Source organism: Strigops habroptila, chromosome 3 (genome assembly GCF_004027225.2).
Source record: "Strigops habroptila isolate Jane chromosome 3, bStrHab1.2.pri, whole genome shotgun sequence".
In the NCBI taxonomy this organism is placed as follows: Eukaryota; Metazoa; Chordata; class Aves; order Psittaciformes; family Psittacidae; genus Strigops; species Strigops habroptila.
The window spans coordinates 57,402,943-57,426,378 of record NC_044279.2 but is presented as its reverse complement, the minus strand read 5'-3'; the positions used below and the strand labels follow the sequence as shown (position 1 = coordinate 57,426,378).

Below are 23,436 nucleotides of genomic sequence, written 5' to 3'. Positions count from 1 at the left end.
TGTCATTAATAAAATGCATAAAATTAAATGAATTACTTTTGGAGACGTCTTAGGAAGCATTATTTTGACAAAGTTAATTGTTGTCTTTTTCTTTTTTGATAAAAGGATTATGTAAAATTAATTCTCTCACTATGTAGATTTAATCCACAACACAAGACCACTGTCAGAATTTAGAAGTATTTTGAATTTTCTAATGAAAAGATACAAAAAAGCTATAGTCAAATAATTTATTAGTTTGAAATTTGAAATTATAAATCAGTTGCTGTCTTTATCAGGAGTTTTTTGCTTTTGACCAAATCCTACTGTATGAATGCCCGGAGAAAATCATTATAGGATATTTTTGAAGTCAAAGTTTTATCATAGTATTCCAAAATGTTGAATAACTCCTCTTCGGTTAGGTCAATGTTGTAGTCATGAAGAACCTGCAAAAGACAGAGACAACTTTAGAATTTATTTCAGTGCTTTGGGTGAGCAAGAAGTAAAAACATTAGTTTATCTTGCTAAAATTTCATTACAAAATATCTTGATGATTCAGCCCCGCTCTGTCTTAGGTTTCTCAGAGTTAGAAAATTGAACCTTCCTTTATTATCCCTTACCCTTCCTGTGCCAATACCAACTCCCTGAGATGTGTATCTGAAAACCTGCGTACACAGGGGTTTTGTCCACTAGCTCAGCTAGCACTTGTCTGAGGACACACTGGGAAATGGTTAGCAACCATATGCATAGAAGCTAATTTACAGAAAGCACATATTTAAAAGGCATCCACTGCTATCTGGAGATGAGATGAAGAGGTGGAATCTTCCTATCTATCCTCCTTGGGTGATCTGCAGCCTTTGCATGCAGAGAAACACAAGAAACAGAAGTCTCTCAAACTGTACAAACCCCTATGTATATGATAACGCCCATGATGCACACAGTGCTTTTCATTTCCATAGGACAAATGCTCAGCCTGAAAGCTTCCTAGCACTTCAGTGAGAACTCAACTTGAGCAGGATGCATCTAGTTCACCTGATGGTAAAAGCCGGTTTAGATACCTACATCTGTCAAATATTTTACCCAGTGTGTTTTTCAGCACTTCAGTGGTTTGAAGTGTTCTCAATGCCCTAACATAAAAGAAAATAATGCATTAATTTCTGAGGATTACTTCTGTGTTTAGAGGCACTTCAGAATTTAAATCCTGAAAGTGACCAGCAACATTGTGTGTCCTTGTGTGCTATGCCAGTTGTCATTAGTTTTTTGGCACTCTCAGATTAGTCTGCCCCTTTCCCTCTTAACAGCTCAGCATCAGAAATCACTAATGACCCCTTGCAAGGTAGTACAGCCATAAATAGAAGCGTTACTGAAGTTAGTAGAGAGCTAATTTCCCCATTTCAGTAAATTAAGTTACCTAGGAGATAAAGGGATCTGTACCTCCACAAATCACTTGACGTCTTGTCAAACAGCAGATTAACGCCTTTGTAGTAGGATTTTGCAATCAGGGATTGCTTCTTCAGGGATCTAGATCCACAAAGAGTTAATTTTCTGGTGTGGGTTTGGTGGTTGGGGTTTTTTTGTTGTTGTTTCTTTTGCTTAGCTTGTATCATGTTAGGAAGCTTGATATGAAAGTTGTTGACATTGCTTTAACTACAAATGGTAATCATATGTCCTAGAGGAACATAACAAATTAAAATCAAATGCAAAGGAGCCTGGTCTTCACTCCTCCTCCTCTGAGCCTAGTCTGCTGAGGCAGTGCCCAAGCAGTCAGAAAGCTGCAGTGATAGACAGGGAACCTCAGGCATGAAGTTGATATGGTCTCATTGACACATCTTGCTCCTCAGCCTTTGTAGAGCAGCAGGCGGGGACTCAGGTTTCAGCTATGTGGCAGTGCCAGAACGTATCACATTCCCACCAGTCCTAAACGAGTAAAGATTTGATGGAGCATTTCTGTGACCAGTATAATCGAACAGGTTTATATCTATCAGGCAACAACCCAGCTTCCTGCAGCTCTGGGGGAAGACGAGCATCAGAAACATACCTTATTGTTGCTTATTGCAGCCATGCATTTGTATACTATGAGCATCCCGTCTGCTAGTTGCTCAGTAGTAGTGATACCAAGGGGTGTCCTAATGCACACAGCAATTTTAAATGGGTTCAGGCCTCACTCTATTCTTTTCGTTTTTTTGTTTTTCCTTGCAACTGGATAATAAGTAGTCAGAATTACTCCAGAACAGACAGTGATTATTATTCCTAGTTAAAACAGTGTCAAAGACTTTGAAATCAGTAAAGCTAAGCAAAAATCAAACTCCCCATGGATCTTGATGAAGAATCACTGATATCCAGAATACACAGGCATGTATTTGCTGTTTGTGGAGATACGAGACGCTTAAATATTTGCAGAGGATACAGATCCCTTACTTAGTACAGAATTATGCTGCATACAGAAGAGAAAGGAGAGAAACCAGAAACAGAGGCTCTCAAATCCAGATTACTTGAATCCATTCTAAATTTAGAAGGGACCACAGCAGTTGGAGGGTCGCAGGATCCCGCAGCTGTAGCAGTGCCTGTGGAGGGATCTATCATCAGGTACGCTTCTGTTCTGTTCCCATGTGTTTGTGAAAGATATGCATTTAAACTTGGTATAGGGACTAAGGTAGGTTTTTCTCTGTTTTATCTATTCAGGATCCCACCAAGACCTCAGACCTCAAGGAATTGCAGTCACATGTAGAGAAAGATTACTGTGAGTAACGTTCAGAGCTAAAGTCACAGAGAGGAGCCAGAATGAATTTTTATGCTCTCGTTCAGTACCATTTTCCAGAAAAATTTCAATCAGGAAGCTTAGATTAGACAGCTGTAATTTTCTGACCATAATTTGGTAAATGCAACTTACTTGTCTGAAATCTGAAACATTTAATAGCCCGCTATGAGTTTCGTCATGAGATTTAAAAGTTCGCTTCATTGGTCTCCAGCAGTGCAGGATCTTGGGCTGAATTCTCAGCATTGCACTGAAAAATGATGTGGTTTGTGGTCCAGGACTCAGCTAGCAAAGTTGGATGAGAAAGACTCACATTTACTAACAGATCATGGACACAACTGGGCAGAAGAACTATAGTGCAGAGAGAAAAGATGTTGGACTGTAATACTGTCTTAATACTGTAAACAATAATTTGTTTACAAATTATTGCAAGATACTGTTTACACAAGATCATTTTAACCTATAACATTTTGATATTCTTGGGAAGTGCAGATGGTATATTTACTTAATCACTGTCAAAGCCCTAACTTTTTGTTATTTGAAACTGATTCTGAAGTCAGTGTTACTTCTGCTGAGATCTCAGTATTTTCACATGTATTCTGCTTGCCTTTTCTCAACTCCTTCTTTCAGTCATTTTTAATTCTCTGCACTGTTCATTTTTCAAAGTGAAATTTTTGCTTAAAAGTGACTGAATGCATAAGCCAACTGTGGGAGCTGTACAATATTTAACAAAACCCAAAACCTTGCTATACGCTTTTCTCGGTTTAAAAATACCTTGTAACCAGTTTTAGAATCTTTCTATGGTTCCACAGGGCCACAGGCTTAATTTTCACTGGGACATGTTGTGATCTGTTGTTTTAGCCTGGCTAAACTCATTACACTGGTGTACCCTGCACACCCAAGAACTGCAGAACTATTCATTAAGGCAAAATTAATTCCACTTGTACAAAACTTTAACACTGGTGTGATGAGCAAGGGACTTATCCCAAAGCCAGCAAGCCTCAGTCCACCTGCAGGCTCTGGATCTGCTCTACTACCTTTTTTTAAAATATAAGCCAAACCAAAGCATCTCCATCTCACTTTCCGGGTATTTATTATTGTAATTGGGTGCCAGTTGCCATGTCACTGGAGCCTCCACAAGCATCTGTGTGTGAAGGAAGTGCACAGTTGACTTTATACATCTGCTCTGTGGACACAGAGGCTGTGCTGCACTTACATGTGTTGTAAGAGGCCTGGGGGGCAGCTGCACCATATTTCTGTGCTCTTGGGGTGTTCCTCTGACAGACTATACAGCTAAGAAATGAGTGGGTACATGAATAATGCAGTTTCCAACCCAAACTACTGAGCTCTCCTTGTGGGCTGAAGGGAGAGAAAGAGTACTTTACAGCGACTGCAACATGGGTTATTTTCATTGCTTGGAGCCTGGATGCTTCCGTGAAGCCCTAGGCCATTGATTCTCTCAGGCTTTTGAGAAAGAGAAGGAATTGTGCCTGCCACTGAAAGAAAAGTGGTTTATTTGGGGGTTTTATGATTTCTTTTGATGTGTATCTGTACACTTCTTAGATGAAATGGATTGAGTAATCTATGAGGAAATTTCACTCTGCATATTACTTTATATAAAGGGGTTCAGAACATGGACTGAGACTTTCATTATTTTTTCTGAATAGAATAAATAAAATAAAAATTACTTGAAACAACTACATAGGGACTTAAAAATTACTGCTTTGTCCACTCCAGAACAATGGGGTGGAATTTTACAGCATCAAGTTTGTGTATAAAGGAAATCTTATGTAAGATAATGAAGTTCTTTGATGCAAAACTTAATGGTTTTACCTTACTGTCCCTACTGGTAGTGAATACTTGGTAATTCCTAATGATACTCTCTTCATACCTTGGTAGCAATCTGTTCATTCCACATGTGAAAACAGTTCAGTAATGTAATTTCTCTATAAAATGCTGCTACTAACCATATCTAAACTAGTTAGGCACAGTCAGAAACAGCCTAAAAATGTAGCAGGCTCGCTGAATGAGCAGATTTGGAATTTGGCACCGTTCCTACTATATAACTTGATTGGGATGCTATTACCAATGCCTTCCTTTCTGGCCCACCAGAGCCAGATTTCAGTGTCTCTTCTGATCTTTTCTGCCCTAAAGCAGTACTGCAGGCAGAGGGAAACAGCCTGTGTGTAGCTGCTTTGCTGGGACTCTTTTGCTTCTTCACTGTAGCTTAGGGAGATGGTATATGTGGCAGGGAGAGCTGCAAGGGCACAATGTGTGCTGACCAGTCCTGGATAACAGATATCTTTAATGTCCATTGACAGCACTGCAAGTGAGAGCTTCCTCTGGACTTTTCTTATGGTGCTGGGTGTGGAGCAGAGGCACAGCTTGCTGACAAGTTGGGGTCATCCTAAAACATATCCCATGCACTTTTTATTTCTAGCTTGATTTTATTCAGTTCAACAAAAGCTCTTAAACTGCCAGCTCCCATGTTTTCTATTTGGAATTACTGTCCAAATTCTAGCAAATTTGGCCAATTTACCATATAACCCGGATATACTGAATATGATCCCAAGGAGTTAAATCCTCTAACTGAAGGAGATATCAAATGAATACTAGGCAATTAGTACCATGGTATTAAATAAGAGAAACAAAAATCACTGTTTAAAAATGACTATAGAAACGGGCCATGAAATATCTTGTTGGTATAGCAGAAACTGAAAAAAAACAAATGTCGTTTTTATTTTTGTAAGCTTTGTACCTACTGGCTTTTGTGGCTTCTGTATAATCACCCTCTTCAGCAGTGAGGTTTCCTGTGGTTTTAAGAACAAGATACAACCCTGAAGAAAGTCATAGTATGCAAATCTTCCATTTTTCTTGAAATCATATTTTATTGTTATTTGGTTAATCTCCCCTTCACTTAAATCCAAATTGAACTTCCCTGCTATATCTGAAAGACAAAGAAAGAATACTCATTTTGTCGTTCTTAAAAATAGCCAATCGTTGTCCTATCTTCACAAGTTTTACCAGGAATATGCTGCCAGGTCATCAGTTGCAGTGACTGCTGTGTGTGTTATGCAGATCTTGCTACATGCAGGTGTATGCATATGCATATACCTGTGGGGTGGTAGTTCACTTTTTACACGGTTTCAGGGGACTGATAACATGTCATTTTGATTTTAAATGCACAAGATGTACTCCTTGATGTTAACTGAGATAAAAGATTTGATAAGCTAACATGTTGTTATAGCCATGACTTTACATTTGATTATACAGGTGTGCACTCATCTCACACACAAATGTGTGTGCTTCTAAGAATAAAATCCACGGTCCTTTCAAATCAGCAGGCGTTCAGCATTGAAACCAGTGCAACCAGAAGCACACACAAGCTCACAAGGAAAAGTCTGATGAATCTATTTACTGGTATATCCCCAGGCACAGAAAGGGTAGCAAATTGGGAAGGTAATGAGGAACTTCTATGCATGCCAAAAGTACCCACAAGCAAAGCTGTGCACTCCTTTTTCAAGGAGTAGATGATTCTGAATGTGAATGTATTGCACCCAAGGCTATTCTGCTGTGCAATAGCAAGGTGGAGCAATCATGCAGTGGGTGGCACTTCAGGCCAGATGTTCCTATGGCTGGGACACCAGAAAGACAACAGAACACATGTGAGAATGAATAAAGCACTTTTCAGATGGTAACAAACCTAGGAAGTCCGACACTGGGATTTCTCCTACATTGCTGACATCCTTTTCTTTGCACACTTTCAGTATCCCTTTCCAGGAATGTTGGATTTTCTTTCTTATCTTATTTTCTATTGTTTCGCAGTTAAGGTCACGTGCAGAACAAGTTGTTGTCTGAGGACGACTGGATGCTGGTATCTAAAAGCAAAAGATAATGTCTCATTTTTTTTTTTTTCTAGAGTTTTACTGGTTCTGTAGACAAACCACCAGATGACAAATCCAGTTTCTGGTCTTCCAGACTTGAGATTAATGTACCATTTGAGTCAGTTCTAAGTCTGATTTGAATTTGGTCTGCAAAGCCGTAGGTGAAAATGTGAGAACACTCTTAGTGTCAAAATGATACTATACATTTAGTGGGCCTTAATAATTTTTCTTAATTTGGCTTAACGTTTTGTATTAAACAACAGATACTATATGCAAAAAAAGCTATGTAGAACCATCTTAGACCAGACACAAAACAATGACAGTCACTGAATTATGAAATAACATTGCTTTGATTTGTTACTGGGAGGACTCAGTTCTGCAATGGTCCTATGCAGAACCACAGAAGCAGTAATGTGAGAGGATCCTGGAGAACAGTGCCTTTTGGACTGCTGCCTCAGAAGTACTGTAAGTGAGCTGGAAGCAAAGTCTCAGCCTACAATACGTGCATAAGTGCATATTTATGCTTCCAGATCCAATGTATAATCTCATATTTAGTGAGACTAACCAGTGCTCCCTAGAGGGTCTCACTGAATCAGACTTGCTGAGGCCTCATACTTATTTCCATGCAATGAATGCTGCAGGAACATTCATCCTGATTGGTGTTCAGGCTGGCTGGTGTCTTTCCTAACAGCCATAAGTTTGGGAAGATTTAAGTTCCCCTCCTACTGGCCAATCTAACATTCACAGGCAGTAACAAGAAATTTTCTGTTGCTTTCACCAGGAACTGGATCAAAGCATAAAGGATGTATGTAGCTAATTGTCTGGGCTCTTCAAGAAAGAACCTATAGTTAATGCAGTAATTGAGCCAGTGATGGGCCAACGTTTAGTTTTACCAGCCCTGACAAGTTGTTTGCATCTTTAATTTGCTCAATCTGTTATTTCCTTTTCAGTAGCTAAACATCTCCATGTAGCAGTAGTCAGAAAATCCAAGCATGTTCCAGGCACTGAATAATTCTAAATATTTAGGAGAGGATCAGGTTCGAGACCATCTTAAGAACCTGAACGTGCACAAGTCCATGGGACCTGATGAAATCCATCCACAGGTCCTGAAGGAGCTGGCGAATGAAGTTGCTAAGCCACTGTCCATCATATTCGAAAAATCCTGGCAGTCAGGTGAAGTTCCCAATGACTGGAAGAAGGGTAATATAACCCCCATTTTCAAGAAGGGGAAGGTGGAAGACCCGGGGAACTACAGACCAGTCAGCCTCACCTCTGTGCCTGGCAAAATCTTGGAACAGTTTCTCCTGGAAAACATGCTAAGGCACATGAAAAACAACGAGGTGGTTGGTGACAGCCAACATGGCTTCACTAAGGGGAAATCCTGCCTGACCAATTTGGTGGCCTTCTATGATGGAGCCACGGAACTGATAGAATCATAGAATCGTAAGGGTTGGAAAGGACCTTAAGATCATCTAGTTCCAACCCCCCTGCCATGGGCAGGGACACCTTGCCCTAAACCATGTGGCTCAAGGCTCTGTCCAACCTGGCCTTGAACACCGCCAGGGATGGAGCATCCACAACCTCCCTGGGCAACCCATTCCAGTGCTTCACCACCCTCACTGTAAAGAACTTCTTCCTTATATCTAATCTAAACTTCCTCTGTTTAAGTTTGAACCCATTACCCCTTGTCCTACCACTACAGTCCCTAAGGAAGAGTCCCCCCCCAGCATCCTTGTAGACCCCCTTCAGATACTGGAAGGCTGCTATGAGGTCTCCACGCAGCCTTCTCTTCTCCAGGCTGAACAGCCCCAACTTTCTCAGCCTGTCTTCATATGGGAGGTGCTCCAGCCCTCTTATCATCCTCGTGGCCCTCCTCTGGACTCGCTCCAACAGCTCCATGTCCTTTTTATGTTGAGGACACCAGAACTGTACGCAGTACTCCAAGTGGGGTCTCACAAGAGCAGAGTAGAGGGGCAGGATGGACAGCGGCAGAGCAGTTGATGTCATCTACCTGGACTTGTGCAAAGCATTCGACACTGTCCCACATGACATCCTTGTCTCTAAATTGGAGAGACATCAATTTGATAGATGGACCACTCGGTGGATAAAAAACTGGCTCGATGGCCGCACGCAAAGAGTTGTGGTAAATGGCTCGATGTCAGTTGGAAACCTGTAACGAGTGGTGTCCCTCAGGGATCGGTGTTGGGACCGGTCCTGTTCAACATCTTTGTCGGTGACATGGACAGTGGGATTGAGTGCGCCCTCAGCAAGTTTGCCGATGACACCAAGCTGTGTGGTTCGGTTGATACGCTGGAGGGAAGGGATGCCATCCAGAGGGACCTTGACACGCTTGTGAGGTGGGCCGATGCCAACCTTATGAAGTTTAACCAAGCCAAGTGCAAGGTCCTACACCTGGGTAGGGGCAACCCCAGGCACTGCTACAGGCCGGGCAGAGAAGAGATTCAGAGCAGCCCTGCAGAAAAGGACTTGGGGGTGTTGGTTGACGAGAAGCTTAACATGAGCCAGCAGTGTGCGCTCGCAGCCCAGAAAGCCAACCGTATCCTGGGCTGCATCAAAAGAAGCGTGACCAGCAGGTCGAAGGAGGTGATCCTGCCCCTCTACTCTGCTCTTGTGAGACCCCACTTGGAGTACTGCGTACAGTTCTGGTGTCCTCAACATAAAAAGGACATGGAGCTGTTGGAGCGAGTCCAGAGGAGGGCCACGAGGATGATAAGAGGGCTGGAGCACCTCCCATATGAAGACAGGCTGAGAAAGTTGGGGCTGTTCAGCCTGGAGAAGAGAAGGCTGCGTGGAGACCTCATAGCAGCCTTCCAGTATCTGAAGGGGGTCTACAAGGATGCTGGGGAGGGACTCTTCCTTAGGGACTGTAGTGGTAGGACAAGGGGTAATGGGTTCAAACTTAAACAGAGGAAGTTTAGATTAGATATAAGGAAGAAGTTCTTTACAGTGAGGGTGGTGAAGCACTGGAATGGGTTGCCCAGGGAGGTTGTGGATGCTCCATCCCTGGCGGTGTTCAAGGCCAGGTTGGACAGAGCCTTGAGCCACATGGTTTAGGGCAAGGTGTCCCTGCCCATGGCAGGGGGGTTGGAACTAGATGATCTTAAGGTCCTTTCCAACCCTTACGATTCTATTCTATGATTCTATGATTCTATTTTATTTTTCTGTTGTAGGTTTGGTTGTAGCTGAGGAATTAGAATAAGTAGGTGCAGCTCCACAAGTGGGATATTTCATTTTAATTCCTGTAATGATTTCCTTATCTTTCTGTGAATTCTAACACTTGGGTAAGAGGCCAGCATGGCAGTGGAGAGGTCCAAAGTGCTTTACTGACAGGAAGTATAGGCTTGGATGCAAAAATGAAGCAAAACTACTGCGTTCCTAATCCATTTCTCTTACCTCTCTTGGATCACTGGCCTTCATGGCAAGTCTGTCAGTTAGACCATCAGGCATTAACAGCTGTCATTTGGTATCCACCAGAAAGCAGGCAAGACCACCAGAATGATTTAGGACAGGCCAGCAAATATCTATTGGAAAACTGCAACTGCCAATCCTGCCTAGCTTTGTCAGATGATCACAGATAAGCTGTCTACAGTTTTTTATGCTGCTTTTGCAGCTATTGGACATTTGAAGTTTGAATTGTTTTCTTTGTTTTCAGAAATCTGATTGTGCTTAAACACAGGAATTTTATTAGCTGCACAGCTCTGATGGATATGTGTATGGTAACAGCAGGGAATATTACTGGTAAACATTGACATATATCCTTTGACTTTACTAGAGTTACTGTCTAGCCCAATTTTTGTCACTGTAATACAGTTTTGCAAATTACCTCATTTGCTTATTGGCAGGTGGTTGTGTCTGATTTCATGGGAAATCAATAAGAATACCTTCACGGAGTTCCACAGGTATTATTTTCAACCTATGCACGGAAATGAAAATCCAGAAAATTCACAGAAAAACCACACTTACGCTCTTTAGCACTGGAGAAGATGATGTCTCGGGACGTTCAGGCTGAGCAGACATACGTGGGTCCTGCACACCACGAGTTGTAGCTGACTTGGTAGAAGCTTCAGAATGAGTTGGGTGTTGGGAGTGCTTGTGGTATTGTTACAAGTTCAGAGCTGAACATTTTCAAAAAGTCCTGATATTTCAACTGTCCACTATCACCGACATCCACTGTGTTCCAAAGATTCTCAGACTAATAATGAAGCAAAAGATGGCTTTCGTAAATTCTAGTTTTACAAAAACAGAATCCCCTTACGTACCAATAATATGACAAAACATATATATAAAAAGGGTGAGGACGCCTTGGAATGGAAAGAATCCTAGGGCCCATCTTACTAAAAAAAAATAAATGACAGCTTCTCTGCAGAAGCCTGCACGAGGCTGGAAAAACAATGAGAAAAGGATTTCTGCAGGACATTTTTTAATTGAATTGGGCCCTTAGTGTGCTGTTTCAACTACTAAACCCTGTGATTAGACACAGTGATTGAGCTGCAGTATAGAAGAATAATGCTTTAACATGAGATGTAAATCAAATACATGATGCACCTATATCCTGGTTAAGTACCATGGAGGCAAATTTCTCATGCTATCAGGTGCACCTAAGTTTATACCACCATCTCAGGAGGCCATTAAGGTTCCTCAGTTATTGTATTTACATCAATAAATTATTTCATCCCGAGGGCAAAAATGAGTCAGCATGAAAGAACATAGCAGGAAATCTTTACAGCCTTGAGAAAGAATCACATATAGTTACGATGTACAGCCAGCCTACAGAAGACCTGGGAGCAGCTGTTGCTATCCTTGCTTCTGCTGCCCATGGAGGTCCATGTGCCTGCTTGGCCTGGCACAGGGCACGTAGCCTACCTTCTGGGCTTTGTATGGAATCCTATGGAACCAGCTGGGTTGATTTCCCGCTGAACAGCACTTTATTCAGTAAGTAGCTGCACTGAATTAAATGCACTCATGATATAAGCTACTAAGCAAAGCAAGGATTAGCACAGTCTGCCCTTAAATAAGCTGCACTCATTTTGTGAGTGTTTCAAGAGTCATCAGTATGCCTTTTTAGGGTCTTCATTATTGATTTTTAATATAAATCTAATTGGTAACCTCAGATTGCTTTTGATTTGATCTTTTTTGGCAGAGACTGAAACCCTAAAGGAAACTAGTCACCTCTTTGATGCATGTGCCAAGTTGCAGTCAAACTTCAAAGGGCAAAGGACACATTTTGAATTTCCTTTCAACTTTCCCCCATTGGCCTGGCTGCTACCACATTATGAATTATAAACAATTCTATTTTGCACTTCTGATTATACTTCTCGCTTCATACAAGGATCTCGAAGTGTATTACAAACTTCAATAAAATAGAACAATACCCTGATGAGCTGGGTTAGCTATAGTTAGAAACTATTTTAACACCCAACGAAGTTTAGCCATTTGGGGGATTGCCGATAGTTCAAGGGAGTTCAAGCAAAGAAAAGTGCCTGTGATAAAAAGGGGATGCCAGTTGGTGAGATATTAATCAAGACCTTGTTTGCAGCGTGTTTACCATCCTTAGCCTTTTATGAAAAAGGTCGCAGTATCAGAAATTCAGAAGACCAAGAAGCCAGACTTCAGGAAAAAATTCTTCATTCACTACTTGATGTAGACTGCAGCTGAGCCTTGCTAATAGCAAACAGTAAGCGGCTATCATCCAGGAAAGGATGAAAGAAGATGCTTTCTGTGAAGCCGTCCAGACTGACTATTAGAAACGCTTCTGTAACAACTCTAAGCAGTGACAACAGCCAGAATGGCAGGGGTTTGGATTAGCAGTGGCAAAACCTGTACCCAGATTGGAAGGCTCTCCTGGGGCATCTTCATATAGATATACGTAGGCATATCTTTGAGAAGCCTGTCAAAATCAAAATATCTCTGGAAATACAGGGCTTGAGTCTCACTCACACAAAGGCTGCTGTTTATATAAATGAAGCTCCTCAGGCCTGCTTCTCGTTGCTATTATGGATGACAGTTTCTATTGAGATTTTTTTTCTTCACTTGTCTGAGGTTCTTTTCAGTATAAAATAGCTCCTGTGTCCCTTTGCTGCTTCTGGAGTGTAAAGCAGTCAGCATCTAGTCTGGAGGACTCTTCAGCTGGAGATGCCTGCCTTATGCTTCCAAAAAAAGCAAAGAAGGAAAAAATGAAGATATTTTTCACATCTCAGGAAGGTGTGTGTTCTCCTGCCTCAGCCAGGGCTCAGCTGCAAGCTCACCCTGGTGTTTCTGGTCAGTGGTTCACAGGGATGAAGAAAGAGTATCACTGCATTTTCACTTTTGCTTTCACCTGGTGCTGAGGATCCAGGTTCAGATCCAGTATTTTAGTAGCTCACCAGAAGTGTGGTGGGGAATAGAGCACATAGGACATTTGGGTTTTTCTGCTATTTTCAAGAGGAAGGGAGGTGGAAGATATTCTAATTTTTAGAGTGCTTTCGTCTGCAAGTTTACACATGTGCAGCAGCACCTGATAACATGGCAGATTGTGCAATCTCTTTGTTGCAATCACAAGCAGGCCCTGCTCCTGTCTGCAATTTATAGACAAAAATGCTGGGCCAGAGGGTATATCTGTAATAAGCAAAGTATCAAAATATCTTTCTATAGTGCAGACATGCATATGAGTTTGGAGGCTCTGTGTCTTGTCTTTCGGTTTGCTGTCAAATGGCATTGATGCAATAATGAGCATGAAGGTTAGAATGCTGGTAAGTAAAATCTGAAGTCTTTTAGTCAAGGTTCCCTCTGTTTCATTACTCACCTCATCTTTGAATGAGGAAAACCCATGTTGAACCAGCATTAGCAAAGATTAAAAAATGGCTCTTTTTATTCTAAGATCAGCAGCAGCAGAATCTTATGAAAGACTGGCCTCTCAGGTTCCCCTGAGGCTAGCACTGGGCTAATCAGATGGTTTGTACTGCCAGATTCATGCCATGACTTCAGTCACTCAAGCTAAATTCAGGGTTACATAAACTCTGCTAACACTGACCTGGTGGAATCTTTTACCCAGAAAAGCGGCTGAGAGGTGGCCAGGAAATGTCAAATGCTTGCCCCTTTCTTTGTCCAAGCTGTTCAAAATAGTTACTGAGAAAAAGGAGTTTGCATTAAAGGAATTAGCTTCCTATGGAAATACCTTTTATTCCATGCTGAGAAGGTTTTTTTCCCCCATCAACTGGAAGAGTATTAATTTAAAATTGAAAAAAAAGAAACTTTTAAAATAGCAAATATACAGATAAAGAGCTAGTGAAAGAGAACTACTGTGCTTTAAATTCACACCTTCGCTATTAGCAATAGCATCTCCATGACTTTGCTTTAGAAAGCCTACGATTATTATAGTTCTTAACCATAATCAGAGATAAGGAAAAAAATAATCTCCCACAAATGTAGTAACAAATGTTCATGGAATGATAGTCTTTCTTAAAACATTTTCATTTCATCCAAATTTTTAAACTACTTGCCTAAACACAGCAGTGTGCAAACACATGTCTCTAGCCACAGCCAATTTACCCAGTTGTACACTTAAATTAACAAGACAAAATAACATAGGTTTCTTACTTGTTCTTCAGTCAGCTGCTGAAAATGTCGGTTACATATATCCCAGAACTCCTTTTTTTGATATACTGTAGTATCTTTTGAAGAGTAAATATCTTTAAACTCTTGTGCAATTGTGTTAAAGCCAGCAGTCACTACTTCTTGTATCTGTGAGAAGATACCTCTCTCTGACAGCTCCCAAGCAGATTTAGGCGGGATGACTTTTTGCCCTTCCTCAGTCTAGACGAAAAACATATACAGAGAACCACTAATGGATCCACTGAATAAATTATAAATTGTGGTGTGGCATTCAGCCAGTCAAAGAGTCCATGGAGAAGGCGGCCTTCGAGATCCTGCAGGCAATAAAACCTGCTTCCAGGAATTCTGGCTTGCACCACAAAAAGGAAAAGGGGCTATGCAAGTAGTTAAGGGGAAAAATAGACTATAAATGTGATCCAACTGGTGACAGGCCAACAAAAGCACAGGATTCCAAGACTGACCTAAACTTTAACAAAGGTCTAAAAAAAAATGGGTGATCATACAAAGAGGGTTATTCGGTTAATGCAGAAAAAAGGGAAGTGAGCACTAACTAGCCCAAATATCCCAAACGTATTCTTCTCATCTGAATAGTCTTTAGCAAGCAGTAGAAATCTCTTTGATTGAAAAGGCACTTCAGTCCTGAGATGAAAGAGAGGGCAATTAAGTCCCTTTCCTTTCTAAGTTCTAGGCATATATATGGCGGTACTTTTTAATCTGGTCATCCACAGTAGGAATACTACAGCTAAATGACGCAGTTGAAGGCTGCAAAAGTACAGAATGTGTGAGGGGAAAGCAGGGAAAGGGTTGGGTTCAAGAGGGTTAATGCTAGCACAAGGTGTGTGCAAATCCCTTTTTTTCAGTGTGCTGATTTCAAATCTAACACCAGTGTATGGCTTTTAAAATTTACCCCTGAAGCTTGTTACTGATTTAATTCCCATTATGCATTCTGCATGGGGAAAAGCACACTTTAGGTAAATACAGGAGAAGGTCAAATGGCAAGCAGAAATAAAAAGAACAAAATACAGTTGGTTGGAATAAAATGCAGAGTAAAATGCTGCTAGGCTTGGTACGGACATACCTGAGAACGCCAAAAGTCTAGCTGTGCATGCAAAAGGCTACATTTAATAAAGTTAAATATCAATGAAATCTACTCAGCATTTACATTCTACTTCCAGAATTAGCAGTAAACTGCAGTTTTTAAAGTCAAACCAAGTTTTACTTATAAAATTAGTCTCAAGAATGGCACAGAGTGGAATAATAATAATAGGCAGTTTCAGAATTTTGAAGACGAAACTACTTATTTTCAGGAATGGAAGATGACTTTCCACCCACTGCACTGTCTAAACTAAATATGTAAAATATCTTGAAAGCAAAGTTTTCACAAGCACAAGTAGCAGCCAGTTTTACTATAGCTGTGGTTAAGATGTCCTGGTAAAAACAAACCAAAAAAAAATCTGGTTTTGGTTCAGATATTTCTTTACAGCATGTTAAATGTTACTATCATATTTTATACCCCCATGTTTAAGCATACAAGCTTTGCCACCTTCTTGCTCCAATGCAGTATGAAATACCAAAAAAGAAACAGATGGCTTTTGGTCCTGCACTCCTATTTCCTTGTCACGTCTCACATGATCATTATAACTGGATGGAAAAGAAAATATGTTTCTTACAGAACTGCAAGAAACCTGCCTCCTAATCAGAAAAGACTCCACTATCTTCAGATGCAAATAACACTTTCCAATATTAACCATGCTTTACATAAAACATACGTGTGGGACAGGCATTGCGGCTGCGTTATTACTGAGGGAAGAAATACGAGAAGTGGAATTGTGGCTGCAGAAGCAGAAGCAGGTCTGTGCTGTAGTCAGGAAATGAAGATTGTTGGGCATGGTTCAGCGCAGGGCGCAGCTTCTGACTGCCTAATATTACTGCAACTAGAAAGCACTGTACTGCTGGTTTTAATTATTCTAATGAAGCCAAAGACTCAGGGAAAGTGTTACTGCCCTGCAACCTTTTAATGAAACATATTTCGTAAGTGCAAGGTTTCCTAATTTATTTTATTTCAAGAGCTTTTTGTTTATTTCATAAGACCTTACACACTTTGATCTTAAAATGGTTAGAGAGCCAATAAAAAAATAAATCACTTGTTCTTCTTGCAAACCACAGATTGAAAATCAGAAAACCTTTTATATTCAGTTATTGCATTACATTCATCTGCCACATGCAGTTAGTGCATCCAGTGTGTATCTATGATACTATCATCTGCAGTTAAAATAATCACCTTTAGCTGAAATAATGGAGCTGGAACCTAAAATCTCACACTCTGGACTGGGCATCTGGACATTTAAGTGCCATTTCTGCATTTGAAACTAACCTTATACACAGTGTGGGTACATTTCTTAGCTTTGCTGTGTCTGGCTTAACCTCATGAGCGAAAGGGAGCAACGGAATGAAGCTGCCTTAGAGCAGAGCTGTGTAGCGTATGCCCTAGCATACTCTTACAGATCATTTATAGAAGACTTTCTGTTGGATAGAAAAGGGGTTACTTCTCTTCTAGTGATTTCCTGATATTTGGTGCCGTGTGCTCCACTCTTCCCATCAAGCTCTGTATGTATATCACTCCAGAATTTAAGGGCCAGGACTCTGCTCCTGCTTCGCAGCTTCTCAGACTACCACGTGGCCTCTGCGCAGTACCTGCCCCATGCCGTGGCCAAATGTCAGCTGCTGTCCTAGGCTGTGAAGTCCAGATTACCTGACTGTCCTGCTCAGCTCTGCACAGGCTTTTTGCCCCTTCCTAACAGAATTTGAGGGCACCTTGGGAGGACCATGTAAATCCACTTTCACCTCCTGCTTTCACCAAGAAAGGGGAGGCATTATTAGGAGGTTTTTCTTATGGGCTACCCTATGTAGCTTCCTTGCTGTTCAAAGTAGGGCTGTATTTTTGTTCTTTAGAAAGTTCCTTCAGAGCCTCATGTCCTTTTCTATAAATGGCATAACTATGCTGATTAGTAATAAAAGAAGGCTCTGCCACCCACACCTGCTTAGTGAAGCTCCATTCCTGCAGCTCCTTCCTGTTTCTGGAAGATTTTTCTATTAAGAAGAATTCTTCATTAGAAAGTAAATCGGTACGTCAAGATAAATTGCAATCTCTCTAGTCCTTCTCCCTGCCCTGTCACAATTCTGACCTCCCTCCCTTTCTGGGGAGGCTCAGAAAGAAAAGGTCTTGGGAAACAGCTTACACAAGCAAGCCCTTATATCTTTCCCTGAAAAAGGAAACATGTACATTTCCCTCTTTGTAGGTGGGAATGACCTTTGCCAGAAGTAATCATCCTTTTGACAGTTACACAGTTTTAGAGGCTTCTGTGGTTAGCCCATGGGCCCTCCTTTATCCTGACAATACGTATCTTCAAGTTGTTTTCCATAAATGCTCTTCCCTATAGATGTGTGGAAGCAGCAGTTAGTTGTCTGAGCATGGACTGGGCTAGAAATATGCTTTTTCCTCATGTTCAGATAACTGGTGATTCACCAGCCAGTCTGTTCTAGCTCTCAGCACTATAGAGGAGCTTATATTTTATCCCTGGGTTACAAGCAGAACTGTATCCTCATCTGGCAGTGGTCAGTCTAGCTCCATTAACCTGAGTGCTGATTCATGCCTGCTGAGGATTTGATAGCTGTTGTGCAACAGAAGCTTGAAACAACAAACCCAATTATAAATAAAATATGAAAACTCTATTGAGGGTCATTCTGTAGTGTACCATTTTCCTTTTGACCAACCGTTTACAACAAACGGATTTAAGTTTTGGGGTCACATCTGCAGGATAAAATACCCTTGGCAATGTTTAGAATACACAATGGTATACAATGGTTTGACAAAATGATTTGACGAGTCAAAGGTGGCCCACATGCCAATCTCTGCCTTGTCTAGGGAAAAAAAAAAAAAGCCACATTCCTCTAAATGTAATTAAAATAACTACTGTATTAAATGAGTATGAAATATTAAGCCTAGGTAGAACTGGTTAAAGAAGCAGGAGCCACAGTGAGGCTTCCCTGCTCCTCTGTCTCTCCAAAAGTGTCTAGCCAGTCAGCAGTACACCTGGTGGTCTAATACTACGTTCGCTATTTTCCATTATTCCTACTTTCCCCTTCTCCTCTACTCTTAGTAAATACAGAGTGAAAGGCTTCCATCCCAAGGAAGAATTTGCCATTTTAAAATTCCATTAGAACCTTTTCGCCACTCATCAGTGGGGAAAGAGCCCAAACCAGATACCCTAGCACAATAAGGGACAGCATGTTATAGTCTTGGGGAGAGCACTGCACAGGAGAGCAGGGCAAGGAAGGAGAATTTTCAAAGCAGTTTTGCTATGGATAAAGAGGAACATGGAGTTAGATCATGGTGTTAGGAAAGCTTTAACCTTTCTCAACCTGATGCAGATGTAATATTCAGAAATAGATGCAAACATGCAGGCATCCTAGAGGGTGCCTGTAGCACAGGTGTTCTACATGAGCACAGACAAAGTTTGTGGTGCTGCTGACTGAGGGCAGGGACATAATCAGCAGGCCTGCAATCTCTGATGCTGGTGCAGTGGGTCATGGCTGATGACAGTCAGTTGTCTGATAATATCAGTGGCCCAGAACAGGAAGGCTCAGAGGTTCAACAGATGAGGACAATGAGTAATGAATAAACCTGTAAAATGCCCATCCTCAAGACAGGGAAAAGCACCACCTCTGTAGAGCAGGTCCTTACGTAGTCCTGCTGCAATTTCACAGGTAGATCATGGCAGCAAAATGAACTTCAACTCCCCGTGCCCGAACACAGTGCACAAGGGCTGGGTTAGTAACACTGTTGGGTTTAGAAAACAGGGTTGTGGAAAGACCGAGGATGTCACTTTTTATGTTGCATAGGTTTTTTGAGCTCTGAAACTGTATGGTTACAACAGATACACTATGGAGTTGCACTCTGTGCATTCCATCACTTGCTGGCAAATTGGTGTTTGGGGAGCCACAGCACAGCCACTCTCCATTCGTGGAGCTAGTAAGCTGTGTCAGTGCTGTCCCCTCTGTTGATTTAAGAATAGTTTCCAAGATCACATGAAACCTGTTTTTATACAGGAAGGGGCTGTAGCAGGCACTGCTGAGAGCAATGTGAAAGCAAGTGGCTTTAGCTCTATAGAGAGATATGAACGTGCTATACTCAGGGGAATCTTCTCATGGGTACTGGTCCAAGGAGAAGCAGGATGCTCTCTCTGGCAAGAACATCAGGGATGGACAAACAAGCCTGCAGTTTTGCAGGCAGGTTGATTAGATGGAAGTGGCCGGAAACAAAATGCACTCAGCTGGTGAAGAAGGCACTCTGCAGTATGAGACAGACTGCAGAGAAACTCAAAAGAGGAAGCACAAACAAAAATGGAGAATTTAGTGTGAAAACAGAAAGTTTAGGATGAAGCTAAACCAAATGCCTGATTTGATATTGAAATGTTCTGCAAATCTTTCTGCAAAGAAGTCCTGGAATTCAATCTGATTTCCAAATTCCATAATTTTAGATGAAATCCCCTTTAAAAAAACCAATAAAATCTTTGCTAAGTATGTTTCTACTCATTCCCTTTGTCAGCTGAGAGACACACGTGTGTCACATGCCAGAAAACTCCTAGTTAGCTCAGTTCCTGCTCTTGAACAGACACAAGAGTTAATCTGTCACTTCTTCCTGCCATCTCCTCAACCTGGCCTGTCCTCTTTCTCCTCACTACTGGACTTGACAGGTAAAGGTTTACTAAGCTTGCAGCAAATCACTCAGTGGTCCCAGCTCCAGGAAGGCTAAACAACAAATTGTTTGACATTGATCATAATCCATCCTTTCCCCATATATTCCCCCCTCCAGGCAGCTGTGCTGATGCTGTATGAATACCTTGCTGTTCTAGACCTGACCAGCATGCCCTGAACTATTGCTTTTTACACATTCTTTACTTTTTCTCCTTCCACATCTGAAATAGCTCACAGTGGGGAAGGACACATAAGTACATTTTCTTTTGGGGGAGTCTGATTCTCACCTGAGCTTTCACCAGGCCAGAATGCATTAGCCACTTACTTTAATGCAGAAGAGCTCCATTCAGGCCTTATTAATCACAAGACTGGCAGATCAGCCAAGTTCACAATGCATATTCCTAGCTTGACTTTTACAAATATCCTCATAGAGTCCACTGGTGGTTAATAGCATCCCATCCAAGATAATGTCCTCTCTGTCTCCTTCCTTTGCTCTTCTGTGGTTGGTTAGCAACATCCAAGCTAAGTGCTATAACTGTGGTTCTTTCTTATTTGAATATTAAGCTGCAGTCATATTGCTTAAAATGCTTCACATTTATTTTATTCTATTTTTGTACAGTGTAGCCCTAAAGCTTTACAGAGCTGTGTTTCAGTGAGCAACCTGCTCATATACAGATGCTGTAGTGTGTATTCTAGAGAGTTAATCAAGAATGTAAAGCTCATCAACATATGTCAAAGCCATCAAAAGATCCACATGATGCATAAAACATTCAGAAATAATTTCCACAAGATTTTTTTTCATGTCCCCTTATTCAGCTGTTTTCTAGGAAAAATACAACTTAAACCTGTATGGCGTATGGGTTTGTGAGTGTTTGCCTTTGTGGTTGTGGGGTTTATTTATGAGGTGACATTTGAGACAAAAGTCATCCCAGGCTCATACTTTACTAGTTCAGTAAATTTTCCATACTTTAATGATCAAGCTGCATACTTTACTTGTTACTTTTTAATATACTTCAGTGATCAAATTGTATAGCTTAATGATCAGTTTTCCTAATGTGCCTGAATTGAGTTGCATACCTCATTAATTTAGATACATACTTTACAGGCCAAAATTGTAGTGTGTTTGGATGAAGTGAATAATTTAACAACCAGCCTTCTCTCGGAACCTGCACAGGAGCCCAGGAGTATGTGTGAACCCAGGGTGGGACGAAATTGCAAAGGCGTGCGAAATTTTGGGTTGAACCCAAAATGAAAACATGAGATTTGAGAGCACCTGGAAGCTGAACCAGCACTGTGAACCTGGTTCGTATTTATTTTGTCTTTTCAAAAATGTTCCCTTGTGGATTAATTTGGGATTTTAATGATAGATTTATCCCTTCTACCTCTAAAACGGCATAGAAAACTGCTCAAGATGAATGCTCAATATTGAAAAAGCAGTATAGGCTCCAGTCCTGTCATGACTCAGTAGCCTCCTGAAAGATGTGGAGGTAGCTTATTGTTTTGCTAAGTTGAGGTGGAAGGTATTTGGGGTCTTAGAGGACTAATTGTTAAAGATGCTTCATGTTGAAACATACATTCTTGCAGAGCTTGATCCCAGGAATTGTGCAGCTTGACAAGTTATTAAGGAGGCTTAGCAGCTACTTGGAGGATGAGAAGACATTACAGCAAACCCTTCCCTAACAAAAGCAGCTACCTATTCTAAAGTTAACATGGAAGCTTGCTGGCAGGTCAATATTACAGCACACAAATGCATTCTTAGAATAATTATACAGATATGTTGTATTTCATACAATTGGTCTTTGTGCTAATATGACTCAGTTGAAACTTACTGAATTTGTATCAGCATAAAAGCAGGAAAGGGAGAAACACTGCATTTTCTAACCTATACAAAGTATTCCACTGTTTCACACTTGAGAACCATGTAATCTATTATATCTCTTAAGACAGCATTTTGATTTTAATAAGCTGAAAATATAAATGTTTAAAAATCCCCCCAACTATTTTTTAAATAACTATAATTATATGTAGCCCTGCCACTAAGGACAAAGTAACAGTTGCACTACTATAAATATTAATCCTAAATTTACAGAGAATGAAATACATTTAAGCAACCTTATAAATTTTTGAATAAAGCAACACTTATAACAAGCACTTTGGTAAAGCTATTCCAACTGGTAACTGACATGTATAGATAAAGTCTCTAAACAGCTACAGAAACCTATAACATTACATACATTTGATGCTGTTTAGAGGTCCTCCTTTATTTGAAATCTGTGGTCCCTCCTCCTTCTCGTCCTCCTATGAGTCGCTCAAGTCCTGCAATTATTTGAAGCCTGACAGACCTGAACTCAGGACATGAAGAGGCTGCGGCAGATCTCACTGGTTTTCCAGCTTCTACTTTATGACACAAGACTTAATCACCATATAGCTCCATACAGATTTGTTTAGCACAACATTCTATTATCGCCATGGCAATAAAGTGGTAGGCTTTTTATATGGTTTTCCATTGGATGATGATTATTATTTTTCTCATTTTATTTGTGCTTTGAGCACTTACTTTTGAAAATGAAACAGTTACTTCTTAGAATATAAGATGCAAATTAATTTGGTTTTTTTTTTTTTTAGAACTGCTTTTTATCCAGCTAGCAACCAGCTTTCACATCCTTAACCAAGTTCAGAAATGAGCTGTAAGGTAATGTCATTTGGACTCCTGCACCCTCAGATGTACTTATACTCTCTTCCCAGTGGTAAGCCAAACTAAGAGGAGAAAAGCCAGAGGGAAGGGAAGGACTATGAAATTAAAATTGGACAGAGAATTCTTTTACTTATACTTTTGATAATGTTCCTGCTATTTACAGATACGGTAAGAACTGCTGTACTGATAAAAGGATGTGATTATGGATTGAAGGATCTGTTCCTGCAGTCTGCACCAAGTTGTGAGAAACGCGCTCACCTTTAGAAAAATTTAACTGGGGACAAAGTCGGTGGAGCAAAGATTTATTTACAGTGCTGGGTGCATGCTTTCATGTCCTACATGCACACCTGTAAGTACAGAGTCAAAGTTTCTTATAGTCCAGCCTTTTACATATTCATAGGATTTTTAGGAAGACGAATCCCACCTCCCAATGGTTGATGTCATCTTCATTCTTTCTTCCAGGAGGGTTTTTTTAAGAGGTAGTTGATAAAGGCTGTTAGTCTTCTTTGTTTTATTTAACTCTGTGCCTAAAGCCCTTATCTTATCTTTCATATTAGATGTTGATTCAATCAAGAATGACTGCCACACATCCTATATCCAGCCGCACAAGTCCCTTATTCCTGTCTGTTTCATAGTTTCAGGAATTTACATTCTTCCCGTCCGCCTATACAATGCAAAAAACCAAAGATAAAGCAAGCTTTTGCTGAAGCAAACTATTTATATTATCAATCACAAAGTGAATGACTCCAAGAGAGGCA

At 40.8% G+C, this 23,436-nt stretch overlaps 1 protein-coding gene across 2 annotated transcripts; it reads right to left on the bottom strand.

Annotated features, from left to right (window-relative positions):
• Positions 1–216: 216 nt before the first annotated feature.
• On the bottom strand, positions 217–22,349 carry EFCAB6 (EF-hand calcium binding domain 6). Of its 2 annotated transcripts, XM_032919816.1 has the most exons (6): positions 22,218–22,349; positions 10,600–10,828; positions 6,435–6,609; positions 5,494–5,678; positions 2,867–3,016; positions 300–422 (listed from the first exon to the last, which is right to left on the bottom strand). In XM_032919816.1, exons 2-6 carry the CDS (start codon positions 10,651–10,653, stop codon positions 300–302), a joined length of 687 nt encoding a protein of 228 aa, XP_032775707.1. In that variant the 5' UTR covers positions 10,654–10,828; positions 22,218–22,349. The 2 variants fall into 2 exon arrangements, with proteins under 2 accessions (XP_032775708.1, XP_032775707.1); XM_032919817.1 differs by lacking the exon at positions 2,867–3,016 and having other exon boundaries at positions 217–422.
• Positions 22,350–23,436: the final 1,087 nt, after the last annotated feature.

What these genes read in the sequence shown, in the direction of transcription:
- EFCAB6 (XM_032919816.1), bottom strand. Translation starts at nt 10,653, where the DNA reads ATGTCTGCTCAGCCTGAACGTCCCGAGACATCATCTTCTCCAGTGCTA. An exon ending in TACAGAAGCCACAAAAGCCA is followed by an intron (nt 3,017 to 5,493) that starts GTAGGTACAAAG and finishes CAACTTTGCTAG; the next exon opens with CTGAGTCCTGGACCACAAAC. An exon ending in ATGTTTCAGATTTCAGACAA is followed by an intron (nt 423 to 2,866) that starts GTAAGTTGCATT and finishes TGTCTTTTGCAG; the next exon opens with GTTCTTCATGACTACAACAT.